This window comes from Mauremys reevesii, linkage group 4, assembly GCF_016161935.1.
Source record: "Mauremys reevesii isolate NIE-2019 linkage group 4, ASM1616193v1, whole genome shotgun sequence".
In the NCBI taxonomy this organism is placed as follows: Eukaryota; Metazoa; Chordata; order Testudines; family Geoemydidae; genus Mauremys; species Mauremys reevesii.
Window position 1 is genome coordinate 147,736,608 of NC_052626.1, and position 21,766 is coordinate 147,758,373.

At 42.1% G+C, this 21,766-nt stretch overlaps 2 protein-coding genes across 2 annotated transcripts; both read right to left on the minus strand.

The window, feature by feature from the left end:
- Positions 1-742: 742 nt before the first annotated feature.
- LOC120403457 (olfactory receptor 4S2-like) lies at positions 743-1,672 on the minus strand. Its single transcript, XM_039534526.1, has one exon. It carries the CDS (start codon positions 1,670-1,672, stop codon positions 743-745), a length of 930 nt encoding a protein of 309 aa, XP_039390460.1.
- Positions 1,673-8,267: 6,595 nt separating this feature from the next.
- LOC120403465 (olfactory receptor 4S2-like) lies at positions 8,268-9,185 on the minus strand. The gene has a single exon (XM_039534535.1). The coding sequence runs from the start codon at positions 9,183-9,185 to the stop codon at positions 8,268-8,270; it is 918 nt and encodes a 305-aa protein (XP_039390469.1).
- Between the last annotated feature and the right edge of the window lie 12,581 nt (positions 9,186-21,766).

Genomic DNA, 21,766 nt, shown 5'->3' on the forward strand with positions numbered 1-21,766 from the left:
GAGAAGAGAAGAGGACTAGAGAGAGAGCAGAAATAGAGTACTCTAGCAAGGTGGGTCACCTCTTTTAGAGGGCACAAGTGCCGGAAATCCTTCCTCTTATGCCCAATTTCATTCCTCCCCCACAAAATGGTAGGGTTTTCTTACCCCATAGGCTAGTAGGTATGTGCGTATTGATGACATGTACCTACGCACTTATATTATTTCTGTTCTTTAGTCATTTCAGTTCTTTCCCTGGGCTGTACCTGTTAAGTGTGTGGTTACAAATTGAACCCCCCCATATGCCATTCTTCCACTGTCTATTGGTCTAGATAAAAGGTCCTAGCTATTTAGGTAACAAGATGTAGATCAACTTTGCTTTCTGGATAAAAGGTCTTAATATAGATATGCTAACTTTGCCTTAGCTTAGCTACAGGATATGGCCTGTAGGTCTAGTGCATTACAGCGAAACTTACTTTATTATAAATCTCCAAACCTAGTACAATAAACCAAATACTTAAACTATAAGAAAATATTATATATAATTATATAATTATTATATATACTCTTTTCTTATTGTATATATATATATATATATATATCAGCAGGTTAATTCTATAGGCTACACATAGCAGGATTCGGAGAAAATCATTGGGAATTTTCACAGAAAAACTGAACACCTGTGATACGGAAATCTCCTTTCTCTAAAATTCCTGATGAATAGCATTACTTGGCAGAACTACCATCATTCCACACATCCCATTTTTCATTTCACCCCTAATGTCGCTTTTCTGCTCCCTAATTTTCTCATAGCATTTTTCACCTCCTCATTGCGCAGGGTGTAGATTAAGGGATTCAGCACCGGGGTGATAATGGTGTAGAACACCGTGACCATCTTATCCTCTGAGAAGGTGGTGGAAGGTCTTAAATACACGAAGGTACATGGCCCGAAAAACAAAATCACTACAGCAATATGGGAGGCACAGGTGGAAAGAGCTTTGCGACGACCTTCGGAGGAGTGAGTTCTCAAGGAGACTAAGATGATGACATAGGACACAACCAGCACAACAAAACAGGTCAGGGAAATCATCCCGGTATTGGCAATAACCATGACGCCAACAAGATAAGTGTCAGTGCAGACCAGTTTCAGCAAAGGGTACACATCGCAGAAATAGTGGTCAATCTCGTTGGGCCCACAGAAGGGTAACTGGATGACCATGAGAGTCTGAACTATGGAATGCACAAAGCCACCCACCCATGAAGCCATCACAAGGGAGCCACAAACCCACCCGGTCATGATGGTTGTGTAATGGAGGGGTTTGCAGATGGCAATGTAACGATCATACGCCATCACCGTGAGGAGGAAAATTTCAGTGCATCCGACAAAATGGATCACAAACAGCTGTGTAATGCAGCCCTCAAAGGAGATGGTTTTCCTCTCCACGAAGAAGTCCGCAATCAGTTTTGGGGCTGTGACAGACGAATAGCACATGTCTACAAAGGACAGGTAGCTGAGGAAGAAATACATGGGAGACTTCAGATACTGGCTGTTCTTTACTGTGACAATAATTAGAAGGTTTCCCAGCACAGTAGCGATATAGAGGAGTACAAAGAACACAAAACACACAGGCTGTAACATCTCATTGTGGCAAAGTCCCAAAAGGATGAATTCAGTCACATTCTGTGTGGGCTCCATGGACTCAGTTTCAATAACAGGTATATGGAATACCACTAATCCACCTGCCATGACACAAAACAAGGAGAGGAACAATCAACAGATAGTGACCGGTGATGAGATGAATATCAAGATGCATTGACTGAAGTGGTAGACTTTGTCCAAAAATGAAAATGAGCACTATGTAACTCAAGGAACTAGAGGAAATTGGCTTGAGTTGCATATTGCCATGAACAGTATATACTCCAAATAATTAGAGTGGAAACTCTGAAGTCGATTCATTCTATTCTTCCCCCATAGTGAATCATCAAAGACTTTAACTGGAAGTGAAAAATTTAACCTTAACTACTTTTTGCAATCAGCCCTTCCATGATACTCATTCTATTTTATTCGTACTGCATTATTAAACACCTTCAGAAATCCCATTTTTCAACCAAGGATAACCATAGATCTTACCTTTGCATCTGAGCACATAATTGCTCAAAACAGTATTTATTTGTACGTGAAAACATGAAACTGAGTTATCTCGTTCAGTAACCAATGTTTGAAAACGGTCTGATTATTTTCATCACAAAATTATTTCACAACATTTACATTTTAGAGTCATTCATCGTATTTTAGGTGAATTAGTTGGAGACTGATTGATGGAGCTTGGAATTAGATTGGTATGAATCCTAATAAGTTGTTTCTTTTTTTTTTACATTGGTAGAGCTAAGAAGGAAAAGAACAGCATAAAATACTCAGCTTTGCTGGAAAACTCACATGGGTTGCATTTGCAACCTCCAAACTTACCGGGACGGTGATGGGTTTTATTTTCCCTTCTTCTAACCTGCTACCCTTGCAAAGGTGTTCGGGTCTGAAAAACAGTAAGCAGTTGATCTGGGTGATTTACAAGATCATCAGTTACTCCCTGCTATATGAATTTTCTAACATCTTTACAAATCCTGTGTTGGGATGTCCTTTGCTGTCTGTCAATTCTGCGTAGGCCAAAATATCAAACTAGAGAAGTGGTTTGGTCAAGGCAGCCCTCAGGAATCTTTTCACATCAACCACTCTCCCAACTCACAAAGCCTCAGGTCTAAGATCATCTCCATCCCTCACTCTGCAAAATCTAACACAAAACAAGATCTTTGGGAAAAATTGTCTCTCTCTTTGCTGTGGAGTCACAGCAGAAATATTTAAAATAAATGTGTAGTGGCAGTGCGTCATTGCCTGATTAATGAGGTCCCAGAGGCATTTCAAGGCTTCTCCATTGGAAATAGTTTTGAAGAAACACTCCCCTATACACCTTTAAACATGTCTTTGAAGCAAACTTTCAAAGCTCTGCTGAGAGTTAGTCCCTTACATTGTTTTCAAACTCCATCATTCAATATGACCTCTCCAACCCCATCTGCCTTCTCATATTTTCACCAAGTGATGGCCTTAGAGATCTTGCTATTATCTGGTTCCTTCTAATTGTGTCCCCTACATAAGAAGAGGGCACAGGAAATCCTGTGTCAAGTTCCTCATTTCACTGCTATGCTTAGAAAGTGGACCTCGAGAACTTGGACAAAGGGCAACAAGCTCTGTGGACCTGCTGTGTGTGAACAGACATTGGATCAGGCCTTCACCAAAGAGAACTCAAGCCCAACAAAATCAATGGAAAATTGCCAGGTTGACTTCAGTGACTTTTGCATCACCCCTTAATCGCTGATATATGGGACTGAATAATGCTTGGATTTCTCTTCTACGTGATAATGTGACTCAGCTGTGACAGGACCAAGGCTTGTGACAAGACTGGGGCAATAGGATTTCACTGCAGCGTCAGTTCTCAGAAACACCCTGGCTGCACAGGATGATGGGAGTTCTGAGGAAATGACTGGTGATGTGGCCACTGCTGCTTATATTCCAGGATGTTATCTTGTATTCTACCCTATGCTTAGTCTGGGGTGCCACTGCTGTGGAAAGTGTGGGAAGTCTAGCAGCATCACTGGTGCTGGGACCTCCCATCTCATTTAGGAACTTGATACCATTCACAGTGAAAGTGCGTCTCCAACCTTCCTAGGTGCCTAAGTGCTGAAGCTGTTGTTCTTTAATTTAAGCTGTACCAACTCCTGCCTTTACCAGTTAAATCCTTGGTGTGTTGGGTGTCACAGATGGAGGCTGCTAGTGGGACCATGGAATCAAGGATCTAGAAGATGTTTGTAATTCATATGGCTTTTCAAAATCTGTGCAGGGGCATGGGAGTGGAGAGAATATGGCTTGATACCCTCCCTTCTACTTATGCAGCCATAGACAAACTGGTTCATAATACGAGAAGAGTTAGTTTTTCTCTGTGGCAACACAACAGTGTGTCATGAAACCACAATTACAATGATATGGCCTGATCAAGCAGCCATTTGAGACACTCAAACTATCCCATTGACATAGCATTCATTGAGAATTTATCCCCGTTTTTGATAAGCAAATAATTCATACAAGCAATACTGATTTTCTTTGACCATATTTGTAATTCTTAAGTATACATGACAATGTTCATATGGGTAATTTTCACTTCTGAGTTGTTCACAAACTGTTCGCTCAGACTCTTCTCTCTCTCTATTGAATTTGGCATGTTGGCGGCCTGCCAATCCCTTCCTAACTCTAAGTAGGGACCCCAGCTGGCTTCAGTAAACTCCCACAGTCCCAGTCATGAATGGAAACAATGGAGGGTCTGCGGAAGTCTCTTCAAGCCCCATTAAGGTCATAGGACAGAGGACCTAAGCAAGGAAATTATCCATTTACCTGCTGAGCTGCTGTTTGTGGCTTCCAAGGTGTATGCCTTATAACACATGGAGGCCAATTCCTCACCATGCTTTCCTCCTGGGTCCACTAATTGACCTGTCTCAGCAGAGCAAAGAACAGCACCGAGCCTTCAGTCATCCCCATACTGCTCCTAGGCCTCATGACCCATGCCTTGGTGGAGGTCTGTGTGTGCTAGCTCTGTGCAACCAGAGAGAGGCCGCACCAAATGGAAGAGGTGAGCACAGAATCCACACATCCAAGATGGTGGGGAGGGTGAAGGAATCTGATGCCCCTCCTGCTGAATAGACACAAGGCTCAGAGTGCCCTTTGTGGCATCCCTAAGCCAATAACCCACCAAAAGCCCTATTTCTGCCAACTTAGCATGAGCTAAAAGCCAATGAGCTGTGAAGTTACAGCTGAAATATTTAGAGTGAATCATATAGTGGAAGCATGTCATTGCCTTGGGTAATGCGTTCCCAGAGGCATTTCAAGGTGCTTCCATTGGAAGCAACAGTGAAGAGGCAGCTACGCCATACTGCTTTGGATACATCTTTCAGGCAAACTTTTGGTGCGTGTTGACAGTTAAGCCCAGATTTTTAGGCATTTCTCCACTCACCATTACAAGAGCTAAGGGACTTAGCTACACTGCCTTTTCAAAACTGACAGGTTCTAAGCTGCCTAAGTCTCACTGAGACTTAGACTTCTAAGTGTCTAAATCACTTTTGACAATGGGATTCAGCAATCTAAGTCACTCAGGCCTTGTGATACGGAGCAGAACAACATCTAAATACCTTTAGAAATTTGGTCTTTAGTCCCTTTAGTTGTTCTGTGCCTCACACTTACAATTAGATGTTTTACCAACAGATTGTGCTATAGGTTTGAGGCCATGAAATTCTGTGTATAGTTTCTCCCAACTTACAGATTGGGCCTGGTTCGCTCCCTACTAGTTCCCCTGAAGATTGTATTTTATCTCAACTTCCTCAAGAGCTATGTAAAGATTCATCTCCAAAAGGGACTTTAATAAATAGCTGAGATGGTGACATTACCACCTGTACCACATGTCCCATTAAATTTCCTGATGTTATCCGGTTTCTGCTTGCCCTGAGTACTGGGGGTGAGGTCCAGTTAAATAGCCTTACGTTTGTTTTGGGTATCGTAAACCAGCATCACGGTGTGATGACATGTTATCTCCATGTTGAATCAACAGTGTTTTACCAAGCTGTTCGTATGACACAAAGCCATCACATGCTGACGTGACCTTCTCCAGAAATTGTTAACTGTGGTATAAAAGTGGGGCATCTGTCTTGGGTGGCCTGGATGGCTCATATTCTAAAAAGATGATCTTTCTGCATGTGTATGAGATGGGAGCATAGGGAGGGAACGTATAGATTTGTTTGAGAGGAGTCTCGTGTTCTCACAACTGGAGATATGCTCTGATTTGAGTGCTCCAAAGTTCTGGTGGTCACATTCAGAAAGTTTGCAGGAATCTACTGATTGTGAGGAGGAGTGTTAATGTCTCAGATTGAGGGTAGCTTGTTTAGGAGGGCAAGTAGCATCACTGTAATTAATGGAGATGAATCTGACCATCGCATCACCAGGACTGTTCTTTTTGTTGGATCGTTGTGTTCAAACGAGGATGGAGTTGTTTATTATGGGCCATGCACCAGATTTCAAATGCCTTAACCATTGACACACACAAACATTCTCTTTTCAGAAGGGTCGAAAGAACCGTCTTCCATGACTCTGCAAAATAGCTCTAATTCCAGAGAGACCCGTATTGCACAACCATCTGTGAGTGGCTTAATTAAAATGTACTACACTGACATGACATAAATTGCATTGTACTTAAACGCAAAGCTAGATGGTTCGGAATTCTGCGTACTACCTCTAAGACGCAATGAGCTTTGTTTCTCCCTCACTCATAATGATAATTGTTTGCAAGGGGACATAGTAAAAAAAAAGGACATATGAGAAGATCAAAAGAATTCACACCGTTTTTTATATATATATTTGCATTTAACAAATCCTCACAGTGAGCACATGCCTACATGTTCACGAGAACATAATGCAAAATTATTACTATTAGTAGTATTGCGATATTGCCTAATGGCCTCAGCTGAAACTGGGACTCCATGTGCTTTGTGCTGTACAAACGTAGTAAAAGACATTACCTGCCCTGAAGAGATTACAGTCTAAAATGGCAAAACATGGGAGGGAAGCAGGGGTCCAGAGAAAGGAAGTGACTGACCCAAATTCATAATGTAACAGAAACAAGACTAGTACCCCGTGACTTCAGAGCCGCAGTCCAGGGCTATCGCTAGGTCATACTGCTCCAGTGCTACTGGGACTACAGTAATGATCATAAATAAGGTATAAAATTAAACAAAGGACTGGAAACGTTTCCACTTTTCACTGAGCCTTAAATGTTGCAAGCATTCATGTCAAAGTAGAATGGCCTTATATAGCCTGATTTAAGGATCTACTAATAATATTAATTTAAGCTATCAATTTAATTCTATTTTAATTTAATTAAATATAAGAGTAATAATTATTTATTAATTAGTATGGATCATAACTCGCCAATCTGTTTGATCAGAAGATAAAAGTTCTTGTCCCAAATCAGGCTCCACAGAATTTACAAAGGACCCTCGGGGGTATGAAAGGAAGCTCACAGATAAAGCTGTAAAGACTTTTTATTAAAATCAATGAAATAGTAAGTAAACGGTAAAATAATCAGAGTTACAAAGTTACAATTGCATTACTGCTATTCAAAAGATACAGATGGTAATATAGTATGATATGCTGCAAAGCTTTGGTTAATATACTCACACCCTTCCTTGATAACCTGGGGATAAGAGACACAGGACCAGCATTGCGGTTTGGGTTTCTAAATTCTTCAGTGAGAGATGCAGAGATTAGAAGAAAGTACTGCTCAGAGCTATTAGAACTAACTTAGGGTTTACTGGACTAACTTCAACTTAAACAGAAAAGCTAATAAACAATCTAAGAATAAAAGTTTAGAGAAACCAAACTTTGCTAGTTCCCTGAAACTTAGAAAGTTAAGAACAAGCACAGCCTACAAATAGTAGTAGTCAAAGTAGAGAGATAGAAGAGAAGAGAAGAGGACTAGAGATACAGCAGAAATAGAATACTCTAGCAAGGTGGGTCACCTCTTTTATAGGGCACAAGTGCTGGAAATCCTTCCTCTTATGCCCAAATTTCATTCCTCACCCTCAAAATGTTAGGGTTCGCTTACTCCATAGTCTAGTATGTATGTGCGTATTGACAACATGTACCTACACACAATATTATTTCTGTTCTTTAGTCATTTCAGTTCTCTCCTTCTGGTGTACCTGTTAAGTCTATGGGTACAAATTGAACCGCGCCCCCCCCCCAATGCCATTCTTCCATTATCTATTGATCTAGATAAAAGCTCTTAGCTATTTAAGTAACAAGATGTAGATCAACTTTGCTTTCTGGATAAAAGGTCTTAATCTAGATATGCTAACTTTGCCTTAGCTTAACCTACAGTATATGGCCTGTAGGTCTTTTGCATTACAGCCAAACTTACTTTATTATAAATGTACAAACTTACTACAATAAATCAAATACTTAAACTATAAGAAAAGATATATATATATATATATATATATATATATATATATATATATGTATATGTAAGCAGGTCAATCCAATAGGCTACACATAGCAGGATTCAGAGAAAATCATTGGGAATTTTCACAGAAAAACTGAACACCTGTGATATTAAAATCTCTTCTCTCTAATTCCTGATAAATAGCATTACTTGGCAGAACTACCATCATTCCACACATCTCATTTTTCATTTCCCCCCTTACGTCAATATTCTGCTCCCTAATTTTCTCATGGCATTTTTCACCTCCTCATTGCGCAAGGTGTAGATCAAGGGATTCAGCACCGGGGTGATAATAGTGTAGAAGACCGTGACCATCTTATCCTCTGAGAAGGTGGTGGAAGGTCTTAAATACATGAAGATAGAGGGCCCAAATGATATAATCACTACAGCAATATGGGAGGCACAGGTGGAAAGAGCTTTGCGACGACCTTCGGAGGAGCGAGTTCTCAAGGAGACTAAGATGATGACATAGGACACAACCAGCACAACAAAACAGAGCAGGGAAATCATCCCGGTATTGGCAATGACCATGACGCCAACAAGGTAAGTGTCAGTGCAGGCCAATTTCAGCAAAGGGTGCACATCGCAGAAATAGTGGTCAATCTCGTTGGGCCCACAGAAGGGTAACTGGATGGTCAGGAGAGTCTGAACTATGGAATGCACAAAGCCCCCCACCCATGAAGCCATCACAAGGGATCCACAAACACACCCGGTCATGATGGTTGTGTAATGGAGGGGTTTGCAGATTGCGATGTAGCGATCATACGCCATCACTGTGAGAAGGAAGATTTCAGTGCACCCGAAGAAATGGACCACAAACAGCTGGGCTATGCAGCCATCGAAGGAGATGGTTTTCCTCTCCACGAAAAAGTCCGCAATCAGTTTTGGGACTGTGACAGAGGAAAGGCACATGTCTACAAAGGACAGGTAGCTGAGGAAGAAATACATGGGAGACTTCAGATACTGGCTCTTCTTTACAGTGACAATAATTAGAAGGTTTCCCAGCAAAGTAGCGATATAGAGGAGAACAAAGAACACAAAACACACTGGCTGTAACATCTCATTGTGGCAAAGTCCCAAAAGGATGAATTCAGTCACATTCTGTGTGGGCTCCATGGACTCAGTTTCAATAACGGGTATATGGAATACCGCTAATCCACCTGCCATGACACAAAACAAGGAGAGGAACAAACAACAGATATTGACCGGTGACGAGATGAATGTCAAGATGCATTGACTGAAGTGGTAGACTTTGTCCAAAAATGAAAATAAACACTATGTAACTCAAGTAACTAGAGGAAATTGGATTGAGTTGCATATTGCCATCCGATTCATTCTATTCTTCCCCCATAGTGAATCATCAAAGACTTTAACTGTAAGTGAAAAATTTAAGCTTAACTACGCTTTGCAATCAGCCCTTCCATGATACACATTCTATTTTATTCGTACTGCATTCTAATCACTTTCAGAAATCCCATTTTTCAGCCAAGGATAACCATATCTCTTACCTTTGCATCTGAGCACATAAAGGCTCAAAACTATTTATTTGTACATGCAAACATGAAACTGAGTTATCTCGTTCAGTAACCAATGTTTGAAAACTGGTCTGATTATTTTCATCACAAAATTATTTCAAAACATTTACATTGAGTTGAAATTCATTTTAACTGGAAAAAAATGGTTTCAGTGGAGAATTTTGACCAGCTTTACACAAAACCCCAATTTCAACTAGAATTGAAACAATAATTTATCAGCAGGACTCACAGATACACTTTAGATTATTAATGCTGCTCCAAAACCGCAAAGTAGCCATAAACACTGTTTAATTGACCAGTTAACTCTGACACCAGAGTGGTGGAAATCAGATGAAGCCTACTAGTGAACTTGACCCTTTGTTACCATTTGACCCTGTGTGTTATCATTTGATGTGAGGTGACTGGAATTAAATTTTCTGTCTTCAAACAAAAGGATTTCTGTGTGGTCATCAGCAGGAGTGGATTAAATATGATGTGGGGATGGTCATTGCTTACAGACTAGCATCTAAGAAATCTTTTTTATACATTTCAAACCTAAAATTAAAATAATATGAAGATTTTTCAAGAGGGAAGCTTGCAATGAAGATTTTAGAGTCATTCATCGTATTTTAGGTGAATTAGTTGGAGACTGATTGATGCATCGGGGAATTAGATTGAAATGAATCCTAATAAGTTGTTTGTTTTTTTTTTTTACATTGATAGAGTAAGCAGGAAAAGAACAGCATAAAATACTCAGCCTTGTTGGAAAACTCACATGGGTTCTATCTGCAGAACTCAAAACTTACCTGGATGGTGATGAGTTTAATTTCCCGTGCTTCTCACCTGCTCCCATAGCAAAGGTGTTTGTTTCTGAACAACAGTAAGCAGTTGATGAGGGTGATTTACAAGGTCATCAGTTACTCCCTGCTATAGGAATTTTCTGCTTTGTAAATTTCATCCTAACATCTTTACAAACCCTGTGTTAGGATGTCCTTTGCTGTCTGTCAATTCTGCCTTGGCCAAAGTAGCGAACTATATAAGTGGTTTGGTCAAGGCAGCCCTCAGGAATCTTTTCACATCAACCACTCTCCCAACTCACAAAGCCTCAGGTTAAGACCGTCTCCATCCCTCACTCTGCAAAATCTAACACCCAGCAAGATCTTTGGGAAAAATGGTCTCTCTCTCTTTGCTCTGAAGTCACAGCAGAAATATTTAAAATAAATATTTAGTGGCAGTGCGTCATTGCCTGGTTAATGAGCTCCCAGCGGTATTTCAAGGCTTCTCCACTAGAAATAGCTTTGAAGAAGCACTCCCCTATACAACTGTAAACATGTTTTTGAAGCAAACTTTCAAAGCTCTGCTGAGAGATAGTCCCTTTCATTGTTTTCAAACTCCATCTTTCAATATGACCTCCCCAACCCCGCCTGCCTTCTCATATTTTCACCAAGTGATGGCCTTAGAGATCTTGCTATTCTCTGGTTCCTTCTACTTGTGTCCCCTACATAAGAGGAGTGCACAGGAAATCCTGTGTCAAGTTCCTCATTTCACTCCTATGCTTAGAAACTGGACCTCGAGAACTTGGGCAAAAGGCAACAAGCTCTGTGGACCTGGTGTGTGTGAACAGCCATTGGATTAGGCCTTAACCGAAGAGAAATCATGCCCAACAAAATCAATGGGAAATTGCCAGGTTGACTTCAGTGGCTTTTGCATCACCCCTTAATCGCTGATATATGGGACTGAATAATGCTTGGATTTCTCTTCTATGTGATAATGTGACTCAGGTGTGACAGGACCAGGGCTTGTGACAAGACTGGGGCAATGGGATTTCACTGCACCATCAGTTCTCAGAAACACCCTGGCTGCACAGGATGATGGGAGTTCTGAGGAATGCCTGGTGATGTGGCCACTGCTGCTTACATTCGAGGACATTATCTTGTATTCCACCCTATGCTTAGTCTGGGGTGCCACTGCTCTGGAAAGTGTGGGAAGTCTAGCAGCATCACTGGGGCTGGGATCTCCCATCTCATATAGGCATTTGCTACCATTCACAGTGAAAGTGTAACTCACTAGTGAATGTGTGTCTCCGACCTTCCTATGTGCCAAAGTGCTGAAGCTGTTGCTCTTTAATTCAAGCTGTACCAACTCTTGCCTTTACCTCCGGAGATCCCCTGTTAAATCTTTGGTGTGTGGGTGTAACAGATGGAGGCTGCTACAAAAACAGTAGTGGGACCATGGAATCAAGGATATAGAAGATGTTTGTACTTTGTATGGCTTTTCAAAATCTGTTCATGGGGGTGGGAGGGAAGAGAATATGGCTTGATACCCTCCCTTCTACTTATGCAGCCATAGACAAACTGGTCCACCATAAGAGAAGAGTTAGTTTTTCCCTGTGGCAACACAACGTTGTGTCATGAAACCACAATTGCAATGATATGGCCAGATCAAGCAGCCAGTTGAGACACTCAAACTATCCCATTGACATAGCATTCATTGAGTATTTATCCCCGTTTTTGCTAAGCAAATTATTCATACAAGCAATACTGATTTTCTTTGACCATATTTGTAACTCTTAAGTATACATGACAATGTTCAGCTGGGTAATTTTCACTTCTGAGTTGTTCACTAACTGTTCGCTTGGACTCTTCTCTCTCTGTATTTAATTTGGCAGGTTGGCGGCCTGCCAATCCCTTCCCAACTCTAAGTAGGGATCCCAGCTGGCTTCAGTAAACTCCCACTTTCCCAGTCATGAATGGAAACAATGGAGGGGCTGCAGAAGCCTCTTCAAGCCCCATTAAGGTCAGAGGACAGAGGACCTAAGCAAGGAAATTATCCATGTACCTGCCGAGGTGCTGTTTGTGGCTTCCAAGGTCTATGCCCTATAACACAGGGAGGCCGATTCCTCACCATGCTTTCCTCCTGGGTCCACTAATTGACCTGTCTCAGCAGAGCAAAGAACAGCACCGAGCCTTCAGTCATCCCCATACTGCTCCTAGGCCTCATGACCCATGTCTTGGTGGAGGTCTGTGTGTGCTAGCTCTGTGCAACCAGAGAGTGGCTGCACCAAATGGAAGAGGTGAGCACAGAATCCACACATCCAAGAAGGTGGGGAGGGTGATGAAATCTGATGCCCCTCCTGCTGAATAGACACAAGGCTCAGAGTGCCCTTTGTGGCATCCCTAAGCCAATAACCCACCCAAAGCCCTATTTCTGCCAACATAGCATGAGCTAAAAGCCAACGAGCTGTGAAATTACAGCAGAAATATTTAGAGTGAATCATATAGTGGAAGCATGTCATTGCCTTGGGTAATGCATTCCCAGAGGCATTTCAAGGTTCTCCCATTGGAAGCAACATTGAAGAGGCAGCTACGTCATACTGCTTTGGACACATCTTGACTGTCAACACACACAACTTTTGGTGCGAATTGGCAGACAAGCCCAGATTTTTAGGTATTTCTCCACTCGGCATTACAAGAGCTAAGGGATGTAGCTACACTGCCTTTTCAAAATTGACAGGTTCTAAGCAGCCTAAGTCACACTGAGACTTAGGCTTCTAAGTGTCTAAGTCACTTTTGAAAATGGGATTCAGCAATTAAGTCACTCAGGCCTTGTGATACGGAGCAGAACAACATCTAAATACCTTGTCAAATTTGGTCTTTAGTCCCTTTAGTTGTTCTGTGCCTCACACTTACAATTAGATGTTTTACCAACAGATTGTGCTATAGGTTTGAGGCCTTTCTATCGCAAACGTGATTCATATCTGGTTCATTCCATTGACAATCTTTCTACATAACAGGACATTGGAGGAATTCCTGTGTTAAAGCCTTCGGTTGTCTCCTAATGCTCAGGAATAGGGTTCTTGAGAAGTGTAGCAATGGAGACTTAGCCCTCTATGAAATGGTGGGTGTGAACAGCCATTGCTTCTAAGTTGAGCTGTGTACATAGATTTTTCAGTTCACCGGAAATTCTAAAGATAAATTGTGGGGGTGAGGAACTGTTTTGGCTTGAACCAAACCAAAAATTTTGGTAAATTGAAAAGTTTAAAAAAAAATTCATTTTGGGTCTAATGAAATATTTTGTTTGACCATTAATGAAACATGTTGATTTGGTTTTGTGCAATTTTTAATATTTTTTATATTTTTTTAAATAACAGTAAAGGAAATGTTAAAACAAAAAGTCATTTTGAACCAAAAAGACTGAAATTTTTTTTTAGAAATATCAAAACAAAATATTCATTTTTTCTGAAATTTTTTAAAAGTTTCCCTTCCCCCCTTACCAAAACAATTCGGTGAAATCAACACTAAGTATTTCAGTTTACCAAAATCTGACTTTTGCTTGTAAAAAAGTTTCAGTTTAAAAAAGTCAGCTCACTCTAGTCCTAAGCAATCACTTACATAAGAGATTTAACTACATTCCGATTTCTGTTCTACGTGCTCATGAAGTAAAGTTACAGGCCTCAATCACAACAGTGCAAGGACCCACAGAAGGAATGATTCAGCAAGCTTTCATCTGCTATGGAGAAAATGTCCTTTGGTGTGAACAGCATCGGAAACCTGATTTAGAGAGAGTTGTTTAAATTCTGACATTGGCCAGTCTGCGCAGTGCTGTCTGCTGATGTATAAACCACAGCCTCATGCCCTGAAATAAAATGTATTCTGTGGGTCTGTAGCAGAGTGGACCCCTGCTCCTGGGCGGAAGGGGTTTAAAAGCAGCCTGGCAGGGCTTGAGAGCTGCTGCTCTCAAAGCTGGGCTGATTGGGGAAGTGGCTGCAGCTGGGCCACACCCCAATCAGGCCACAGCTGGCCCCTATAAAAGGCTGTGAGCCAGGATCCAAGTCAGTCTCTCTCTGCCTGTTCAGGGAGAAGGGCCTGGCTGCAGGGAGCTAGACAAGGTACTTGACTGGAGCAGGGCTGGGGAAACGCAGAGGAGCTGGGGAGCTCCAGCCTGGAAAGCCCCAGGCTGCGGCCTGGCTTTAGGCCAAGAGGTACTGGGGGTTGCAGAGGGCAGCCCAGGGGTAGGCCAAGGCAGCAGGTCCAAACCCCTTGGTCTATGATGAGTGGCGAATACTGCAGTCTGCCCCAGTGAACAGGGGCGAGATGGAGACTGGGCAGTAGCCAATAGTGAGGCAAAGTGGGGATAGCGGGGTGGGGGTTCCCCTGGGAGGGGGAGACCCAGTTGAAGGGGCACCAGGGTCCTGGGAGGGACACGGGGTCCAGTAGAAGGACGGCGGATCACCAGCCTGCGGAGGGCGCTCTGGACGCTGAACGGAGCTAATTCCCAAGGACGACCAGCAGGAGGCGCCGCAGGGGTGAGTTGACCCGGAGGTCACTAATGATCCACTTAGGGATCTGGGGAGGACGTTAAGTCATCAGCTTTCAGTGAAATTTTAATACCAAAGTCCCTCAGAGCCTGATCTAATTGGGCAGCTTCTCGCCATCTCTCGGAACAATCCACTCTCTTATTCTGGCAGTCGTTCATCTCCCGGAGGAGGAAGCTGAAGAAGAAATAGGTAAAGTAAGTTACATAGAAAGTCATGCATCTGGCGATCAAACTCCGACACTGGCATCACTTGAAAACCAATTAAACTTTCTATTTCATCAGCCTCCTCCTGGGAAACAAACTTTTGATGTAGTGGGCCTATAGCTGAAAACTGGAATTAGATTTCGTCTGTTGCATCAAATCAGGGCCACTTTAAAACCATCTTTTAGTGATATCCAAGGGAACACGATCTCGGTAGTGTTAAAGGATTTCATTGAGGGTCTGTGATATCGTTATAAGGCATAAGAACAGGAAGCAAAGGAAATTAGTTTTGGATCGAAAGACCTCTCATTTTGCAAGTTAATTGGGACAAATGCTGAGCAGGAGTTCGTTATCATGGTTGCATAAACCTATTATTAATTAGTATTTGTATTAGTGCTGCTTCTCAAAAAATCCACATCAGTTTACTCATCAGGGGAGTCTGGCCCATTGACTTCAATAGAGACACGTGGATTTACATAACCTGGCCCTGTTTACCTAAATGATTTCTGCCAACAGGATCCCAGGCCTTATATTTTCTTGGTCTATGCAGCTCTATAAGTATTTACCTAGACAATGGCTCCTGAGGCAGTATGGTCACCGTTCCTAGGTATTCCCTAAGCACCGAAACACTGTATGTCACAGGCTTATGGGTATTTAGTCCCAAACTCTAATCCCCAAATGTCACAGCCAAAATTCAAGGGTTTGATCCTCAAGCAGACTCTGGAGAACCTCAAGACAATCATTCTGAGGAATGTTCCCCAGCTGCAGGTGAGCAGTGAATGTACAGAGGAAGGAGAGATAACAGACTCTAACTCTTACCCATTTGAAAAGAAATGAGAAAGACCCCATTTCTCCCATGCAGAGTTGTGGGGAGGAGAAGGGAACCCAGTTTTGACATCCAAGAGATAGTTAGAGAATTCTCACAACCAACGTCTTTCCTAATGCGTCATTGGCCAGACACGGAGGGCAGAGATATTCCCTGACTTCTTCTAGGATGTATGAAGATATGGTTAGAGCAGGGTTGTTAGTGATGTGGGAAGTGGAAAGAACAGAGTGAGGGGCAGGAGAGGGGCTAATTCTGTGTATTGGGGAACCCCGTCTGTGCCCTTCATTTCTAATTCACAACGCAAATTTCTGGAGCACAGGAGCCTGTCTACCTCTGCATCTACTTGGTGCTCCTTGCTCATTGTCTGGGAGGTCTGGCATTGCTTTAGCACAGCTCCAAATCTGTGTTGATAGGTTGGTTGGGATACTATGATCTTGGCTATGTCATGAGTCTTATAGTTCTCCTGGTTAGGTCTCTATTATTAGAGAGACATAAAGATGTGACCTACATTGGTGCTGATCACAGAGGCCCTGTCTAGAATGATTTTTCAATGGCCAATATCCATTGTGTGTAAACTGCCATTAGTTGTCTTCAGTTAAGGCCAGTGTCCAACAAAATCAATGGAAATTCACCTTGTGGACTTCAGTGTTTTTGCGTTAATCCTTGGATTTCTTCTCCAGATGATATTGTGACAAGTGTGACACAGGGCCAGGGCCTGTGACAAAACTGGGGCAATGGGATTTCACTGCAGTACCAGTTCTCGAAGACACCCTGGCTGCACTGGATGATTAGAGTTCGGAGGAAATGCCTGGTGACATGGCCCCTGCTGCTTACATTCAGGGATGCCACTTGTATTCCACCAAATGTTTAGTATGGGATCCCCATTGGTGTGGAAGAGGCACCCAGACTCTTTGGGAAGTCTAGCAGTACCACTGACGCTGAGACATCCTGCCTCATACTCTAGCTCCTTGATACATTCATAGTGTAGCCCACTAGTCAAGGTGCATATCCAACCTTCCTATGTGCCAAAGTGGCTCTTTACTTCAAGCTGTACCAGCTCCTGCCTTTACTTATGGAGATCCCTGATTAAACTCTTTATGGCTGAAAGGGGACATGATAGCAGTTTTCAGGTATCTAAATGGGTGTCATAAGGAGGAGGGAGAAAACTTGTTCACCTTAGCCTCTAAGGCTAGAACAAGAAGCAATGGGCTTAAACGGCAGCAAGGGAGGTTTACCTTGGACATTAGGAAAAAGTTCTTAATTGTCAGGGTGGTTAAACACTGGAATAAATTGCCTAGGGAGCTTTTGAAATCTCCATCTCTGGAGATATTTACGAGTAGGTTTGATAAATGTCTATCAGGGATGGTCTAGACAGCATTTGGTCCTGCCACGAGGGCAGGGGACTGGACTAGATGACCTCTCGAGGTCCCTTCCAGTTCTAGAATCTATGTGTCAGTCCAGATGGAAGCTGTCACAGAGGCAGGATTGGAACCAGGTGGTCAAGGATATAGACTATATTTTTCCTACATCTGCCTTTGCAATATCTGAACATGGGGAGCAGGAAATAAGGCTTGGTACCCTCTCTTCTACTTACACACTATAATATATATTTGTCCATTATGAGAAATGAGTGACGTTAATCACTCCTATGTCAACAAGATGTTGGGTCACAAAAGCACAATTGTGACAACACTGCGAGAACTAGCACACAAGAGAAGCCAGTAGACATGATCAAACAGTGGCAATAATTTTGGGAAATTTCCCCTTTTTCGCCGAGTGATCCAGTCGTGAATGCAACCCTGATTTTATTTGACGATATTTGTAATTCTCAATAATATGTTTAAAGGCTAAACGAAATAACAGGGACTCTGGCAACACCAGGCCAGCAGCGGAAGCTGTAATTGGCGTAGCTTCCAAACTCCCATTGGTCAGCCCTGCGTTAACTCCTCCAGTATATTCCCATAGGACTTGTCCAGGACTATTACAATCTGTTGGCTCTTCAGGTGCATGTGTGAAATGAGTTGGTGGGTTCTCAGTACAGTTCCTGACTGGACAGGTGTCAGCTAAGCATAAACCACCATCACAATTGGCAACAGATGCCCCCTTGAATCATGGGGGCTGAATTCCCCAGTCCCTTAGTAGCTGTCTGGGGTGGGGTCTTTGTCCAAAAATGAAAATGAGCACTATGTAAGTCAAGGAGTAGAGGAAATTGGCTAGAGTTGCATATTGACATGAACAGTATATACTCCAAATAATTAGAGTGGAAACTCTGAAGCTGATTCATTCTATTCTTCCCCCATAGTGAATCATAAAAGACTTTAACTGTAAGTGAAAAATTTAAACTTGCCTACGCTTTGCAATCAGCACTTCCATGATACTCATTCTATTTTATTCGTAATGCATAGTTAAACAATTTCAGAAATCCCATTTTTCAACCAAGGATAACCATATCTCTTACCTTTGCATCTCAGCACATAAAGGCTCAAAAAACTTTTTATTTGTGCATGCAAACATGAAACTGAGTTATCTCTTTCAGTAACCAATGTTTGAAAACTGGTCTGATTATTTTCATCACAAAATTATTTCAAAACATTTACATTTAGTTGAAAAGCCATTTTAACTGGAAAAAATGGCTTCAGTGCAGAATTTTGACCAGCTTTACACAAAACCCCAATTTCAACTAGAATTGAAACACTCATTTATCAGCAGGACTTACGGATACACTTTAGATTATTAATGCTGCTCCAAAAACGCAAAGTAGCCATAAACACTCTCTGATTGACCAGTTAACTCTGACACCAGAGTGGTGGAAATCAGCTGAAGCCTCCTAGTGAAATTGACCCTTTGTGTGTTTCCATTTGATGTGAGGTGACTGAAATTAAATTTTCTGTCTTCAAACAAAAGGATTTATGTGTGGTCATAAGCTGGAATGGATTAACTATTATTTGGGGATGGTCATTGCTTACAGACTAGCATCTAAGAAACCTTTTTTATACATTTCAAAACTAAAATTAAAATAATATGAAGATTTTTCAAGAGGGAAGCTTGCAATGAAGATTTTAGAGTCATTCATCGTATTTTAGGTGAATTAGTTGGAGACTGATTGGTGGAGCGGGGAGTTTGATTGGAATGAATCCTAATAAGTTGTTTCTTTTTTTTTTACATTGGTAGAGCTAAACAGGAAAAGAACAGCATAAAATACTCAGCCTTGCTTGAAAACTCACATGGGTTGTATTTGCAGATCTCTTTAGTTACCTGGATGGTGATGGGTTTAATTTCCCCTGTATCTTATCTGCTCCTGTACAAAGGTGTTCAGGTCTGAACAACAGTAAGAAGCTGATGAGGGTGATTTACAAGGTCATCAGTTACTCCCTGCTATAGGAATTTTCTGCTTTGTAAATTTCATCCTAACATCTTTACAAGCCCTGTGTTAGGATGTCCTTTGCTGTCCGTCAATTCCGCGAAGGTCAAAGTAGCGAACTGGAGAAGTGGTTTGGTCAAGGCAGCCACAAATCCTCAGGTCTAAGACCGTCTCCATCCATCACTCTGAAAAATTTAAGACCTAACAAGATCTTTGGGGAAAATTGTCTCTCTCTTTGCTGCAAAGTCACAGCAGAACTTTTTAGAATAAATATGTAGTGGCAGTGCGTCATTGTCTGGTTAATGAGCTCCCAGTGGCATTTCAAGGCTTCTTCACTGGAAATAGTTTTGAAGAAGCACTCCCCTATACAACTGTAAACATGTCTTTGAAGCAAACTTTCAAAGTTCTGCTGAGAGTTAGTCCCTTTCATTGTTTTCAAACTCCATCTTTCAATATGATTCCCCCCCCCCCGCACCTGCCTTCTCATATTTTCACCAAGTGATGGACTTAGAGATCTTGCTATTCTCTGGTTCCTTCTACTTGTGTCCCCCTTAATCACTGATATATGGGACTGAATAATGCTTGGATTTCTCTTCTACGTGATAATGTGACTCAGCTGTGACTGGACCAGGGCTTGTAACCAGACTGGGCCAACAGGATTTCACTGCAGTGTCAGTTCTCAGAAACACCCTGGCTGTACAGGATGATAGGAGTTCTGAGGAAATGCCTGGTGATGTGGCCACTGCTGCTTATGTTCCAGGATGTTATTTTGTATTCCACCCCATGTTTAGTATGGGATCCCCATTGGTGTGGAAGAGGAACCCAGAATCTTTGGGAAATCTAGCAGTACCACTGGTGCTGTGACATCCTGCCTTGCACTCCAGCTCCTTGATACATTTATAGTGTAGCCCACTAGTCAAGGTGCATATCTGACCTTCCTATGTGCCAAAGTGGCTCTTTACTTCAAGCTGTACCAGCTGCTGCCTTTACTTATGGAGATCCCTGATTAAACTCTTCATGACTGAGAGGGGCCATGATAGCAGTTTTCAGGTATCTAAATGGGTGTCATAAGGAGGAGGGAGAAAACTTGTTCACCTTAGCCTGTAAGGCTAGATCAGGAAGCAATGGACTTAAACTGCAGCAAGGGAGGTTTAGGTTGGACATTAGGAAAAAGTTCTTAACTGTCAGGGTGGTTAAACACTGGAATAAATTGCCTAGGGAGGTTGTGGAATCTCCATCTCTGGAGATATTTAAGAGTAGGTTAGATAAATGTCTATCAGGGATGGTCTAGACAGCATTTGGTCCTGCCATGAGGGCAGGGGATTGGACTCGATGATCTCTCGAGATCCCTTCCAGTTCTAGAATCTATGAATCTATGTATCAGTCCAGATGGAAGCTGTCACAGAGGTAGGATTGGAACCAGGTGGTCAAGGATATAGACTATATTTTCCCTTCATCTGCCTTTGCAATATCTGTACATGGGGAGCAGGAAATAAGGCTTGGTACTCTCTCTTCTTCTTACACAGTATTCCACGTATTTGTCCATTATGAGAAATGAGTGACGTTAATCACTCCTATGGCAACAAGACGCTGGGTCATGAACCACAATTGTGACAACACTGCAAGAACTAGCACACAAGAGAAGCCAGTAGACATGATCAAATGGTGACAGTGATCCTTGGGAAATTTCCCCTTTTTTGTGAACGATCGAGTCGTGAATGCAACCCTGATTTTCTTTGACGATATTTGTAATTCTGAAGAATATGTTTAAATGTTAAATGAAATAACAGGGACTCCAGCAACACCAGGCCACCAGCAGAAGCAGTAATCGGCCTAGCTTCCAAACCCCCGCTGGTCAGCCCTGCGTTAACTCCTCCAGTATAGTCCCATAGGACTTGCCCAGGACTGTTGGGCTCTTCAGATGCATGTGTGAAATGAGTTGGTGGGTTCTCAGTACAGTTCCTGACTGGACAGGTGTCAGCTAAGCAAAAAACATCATCACAATTGGCACCAGGTGTCCCCCTTGAATCATGGGGGCTGAATTCCCCAGTTCGATAGTGTCTTGCATAGTCATGGGTGAGATTCATTTCAGGGGACTTTAGTTGTCTGCGTGGTGGGCACCTGTTCTAGCAATAACTGTCGAACATTCAAACTCCATCTCTCTCAGTCCAACCCCTCTCTGTAGCCTTGACACATTTTCAATATAGAACAATGATCAAAACATGAATGGAGAATGGAAAACATGTTCCTCAAATGGGAGAGTTTAGTCGGACTGAGCTAGCACTAGGGTCCCAGTCAAATGCACAATGAAGTCAATAGGAAGATTCCTATTAATGTCAATGGGTTTAGGGCCAGATTTTTAAGGGTATTGAACATTAACGTGACTTAGGCACCTAAGTGCCTTTCAAAATCTGACCCTTTGTGCTTTAATTTCTTTGTAAGAAAAGAAAGAGTAAAGGAAAACAAACTCTCAGAAATA